Raw genomic sequence first — 3588 nt, forward strand, 5'->3', positions numbered from 1 at the left:
GCAGTTGGATTGATATTAGATTCATCTTCATTACTCGTCTTAATTCAGTTACAAAGTTGCCAATCATTCCAAACGGATAAAAGTATAAGTGAAGCGATTGGAATGCCAGTAAATAAAGTTTCTAATTGTTTAAAACAATTACAGGAACAAAAGTTTATTAGTGAACTTCAATTTTCTGAAATGAATGGAGAAAGAAGAAAAAATTCAACTGCGTATATTATTAAATATCAAGAAACTATTGAAAACATTGTATTTAAATATTGTAAAATTGTTAATAGTTATAATGACTCACATATGGTAGAAGATGCTGTATATATGTGTCCACGAGATGAATATAAATATTCATATATTGATGCAATGGATTATTATGATACAGTTACTCATAGAATGTTTTGTCCTAGTTGTGATACTCCTTTGGTATTAGTGGAGGATGATCATAGCCATGACAGAATTCAAAAGTTAAGTGATGTCAAATCCCAATTAAAACCATTAAGAGATTTATTAGATCAATTGCATATTGAATATAGAAGTGTTGGGGATTATCCATCCTATTCATTACCACCTAATTCAGCAAATAATGGAAAAGAAAGTGGTAAGAAAAATGGAAAAAGAAGAGAAAGGATGTATGAAAGTGGTATATTGAGTCGAAGAAAGATTAAAGTTTCTAGTGGTCTTATGCCATGGGAATATGATGATGAAGATGAAGAAAAGAAAGACGAGGTTACTCAAGTGATGGAAAATAGTGAAGAAGATCTTGATATTTATTCAGGGATTGAATATTCTCAATATCGCTTCTTAACACCAGACAAAGCATTCCATCAAAAAGAAAGCCAAGTTGTCTTTGATTCACAAAATACATCACCAGTTTCCTTAACTGTAGTTAAAGCTAAACCACGAAATGGAAGCAGGAAAGCTATCTTTAGATCAGTATCTGCAACCCCTCAAATGTTATAAAAGTTGCTGAAATCTTTCATCAAAGAAAGTCAATCAGTCAACACATGATTGTAATTAAAAATACTAAACAAAAAAGAATTTCAATGTAAAATTTTTTTTTGGTTTGGTATTTTCAAGAGAAGTTTATAAAATTGTTTTCTTTTTTTTATTTATAACTTCTTTAGTGAGTCTATCTTTACTTATTTTTATTATAAATAGAATTTTTTAAAAATTTATTTTAATCAGATTAATAATTATTTCAAATAGTATAATTATTATAGTATTTATCATTTAAGTAAAATATAATTTAATCATACAAACTTTAATGAACGACACACCACATCAATTTATCCCAATTATCAAAATTATTTCACAATCTCAAAAATATCAGGACGATGATATTGTTAAATTGTGTGAGAATTATGGAAAGGTTGGACGTATAAAAGCCCTTCCTCAACAAGAAAATCATTATTATATTTCTTTTGAAACAGTGGAATATGCTCACGCTGCTTTTTATGGACTTAAAGAAAATAAGGATTTAATTGTTTGTAGACCATAACTATTTTAAAAGAATGTTATGAAATTCTACCTTCATTCAGTTCTAATATCAATGGGCTTATAAAAACAATAATAAAATATATATTTGATGTAGGACTATTTCATGATGCATTATTCAAAACTAATAAAATATTTTTAGAAACAAAGCCAATAATTTTTTCTTATTAATAAATCTTTCTTTTTCATTAAAAATTTGATTTTTTTTAATACTTTAAAATGTATATAATTAGTCATATATTCATAATATTATTTGTTTTATTTAATCTTTTTTATGATTTTAAGTTTTAATTGTTTGGTTTAAAAGAATAATGATATTAGTTGATAACCAGTTTATGATTTTTTTGTGTTGTCGAAAGCAAATTAGCAAGTTAAAGATTAAAACGAATAATTAAGAGAAACAAGTATTTAAATCATATGTCATGTATTGATGGTTTGAAGATAATGACTATATGACGAAATAGAAACAACCTACAAATTAACAAAAAGTATATTTAATGTAATAAAAATAAATGGCTAAATAAATGGAGAATTAGCAGAACTATCAAGGATAACTTATGACAGTCATTACAAATACATTGGTATTGAAATAGAAGATAAAATAAGTAGTAATAAATATTGTACAGGAATATTAAACGATTATATAATATTATGAAAAAATAATAATACTATCCTTTACAAAAAAGAAAATAATATTAAATGATAATAACAGGAATGAATGATGAGTTAGTATCTGATAATTACATAAATACTAAATAAAAAGCAAAGAACTATATGAAACAAAAATATACAATCCTTATTGATCATGAAAAAATAATAGAAGAAATAAAATGAAAATACACGAAACATTAGTTTAATTATTAAAGTGAAAAAAGTGATAAATAAAGTCATATTTTATGAGTTTTATTTAACAAATATCAAAATAATCATAATATAAAGTAAGTTAGCATTTTTAATTTAATAACATTTTTAGAAAATGAAGAAAATTAAAAAACAAATTAAAAAGAGAAAAACTTGAAAAGAGATAAATAGCATAACTATCGCATGAGTAACGTATTTATCATAAAAATCCCAAACCCAATTTCAGGAGATTTTTTTGTTACAATGAAAGAAGAAAACACATTACAAGATTTAATCAATGCAATTCGTGAAAGTTTTAATGCTCGTGGAACAAAAATTCATTCATTTAGTGGACCAGTGAGAGATGTCTCATTGTCAACACCACTTAAAGAAATGGGAATGGAACATTTGTTGATGAGTATAATCAATGAAACTGAATACTCTAAGAAGAAAAAGATGTCTCCAAAAGAATATAGTGAAGTTGAGAAACCAAAAGGAAGAAAAACTTCTAGATAATTTGTTGTTCATTATGGCTTAGTTTAATTTTTATAAAAAAAAAATTTTTTTAAATGATGAATAGTAAAAATTGATAATAAATTATTCTATTGAGCTTGAATTTGGACCAAATGGAAATAAACACCTTCTTCTTTCATCAATTCATCATGAGTTCCTTGTTCTACTACTTTTCCTCCAGAAAGAACAACAATAATATCAGAATCTTTTACAGTTGATAATCTATGAGCAATAACAATTGATGTTACTTGTTTAGCAATCTTGTCAATTGCTTGTTGGACAATCATTTCAGATTCAGAATCAAGTGCTGATGTTGCTTCATCAAGAATAAGTAATTCGGGTTGAGTTATTAATGCTCTAGCAATAGCAATTCTTTGTTTTTGACCACCAGATAATGAAGTTCCTCTTTCACCAATAATAGTATTATATCCTTGTGGGAGTTGACAAATGAAATTATGACAATTAGCCATTTTAGCAGCAGCTACAATTTTGTCCATATTTTCTGCAACAAGATTTCCTCCATTTTCTAATTGGTCATCAGTCCAGCTTCCACACATACCACTAACAATATTTTCTCCAATAGTTCCAGCAAATAATAATGGTTCTTGTCCAACATATCCAATTTTATTTCTTAATGTTGCTAAATTAAATTCTTGAATATTTCTTCCATTAATTTTTACTGTTCCTTTTTCTGGTTTATAGAAACGTTCAATTAATTGAATAACTGTTATTTTCCACAACCAGAAG

General features: G+C 26.0%; 3 protein-coding genes across 3 annotated transcripts in view, besides 2 other annotated features; 2 read left to right on the forward strand and 1 right to left on the reverse strand.

Annotated features, from left to right (window-relative positions):
- Window positions 1-102: 102 nt before the first annotated feature.
- EHI_081110 (uncharacterized protein) lies at window positions 103-954 on the forward strand (the record flags this gene model as incomplete). The annotated part of the gene is made up of 1 exon (XM_001913819.1): window positions 103-954. One exon carries the CDS (start codon window positions 103-105, stop codon window positions 952-954), a length of 852 nt encoding a protein of 283 aa, XP_001913854.1.
- An 890-nt stretch (window positions 955-1844) lies between these two features.
- Window positions 1845-2020: a repeat region.
- Window positions 2000-2128: a repeat region.
- A 464-nt stretch (window positions 2129-2592) lies between these two features.
- EHI_081120 (uncharacterized protein) lies at window positions 2593-2844 on the forward strand (the record flags this gene model as incomplete). Its single annotated transcript, XM_651717.2, has 1 exon — window positions 2593-2844. One exon carries the CDS (start codon window positions 2593-2595, stop codon window positions 2842-2844), a length of 252 nt encoding a protein of 83 aa, XP_656809.2.
- Window positions 2845-2905: 61 nt separating this feature from the next.
- EHI_081130 (P-glycoprotein 6, putative) overlaps window positions 2906-3588 on the reverse strand; it is a gene marked incomplete at its 5' end in the record, with an annotated part of 1757 nt that continues 1074 nt past the window's right edge. Inside the window, one exon of the mRNA XM_001913820.1 lies at window positions 2906-3565. Within this exon, the coding sequence (XP_001913855.1) occupies window positions 2931-3565 (635 nt within the window). The 3' untranslated portion in view covers window positions 2906-2930. The remainder of the gene's footprint in view (window positions 3566-3588) is intronic.

The sequence above is a fragment of the Entamoeba histolytica genome, genomic scaffold, assembly GCF_000208925.1.
Source record: "Entamoeba histolytica HM-1:IMSS scf_1104750517543 genomic scaffold, whole genome shotgun sequence".
In the NCBI taxonomy this organism is placed as follows: Eukaryota; Evosea; order Mastigamoebida; family Endamoebidae; genus Entamoeba; species Entamoeba histolytica.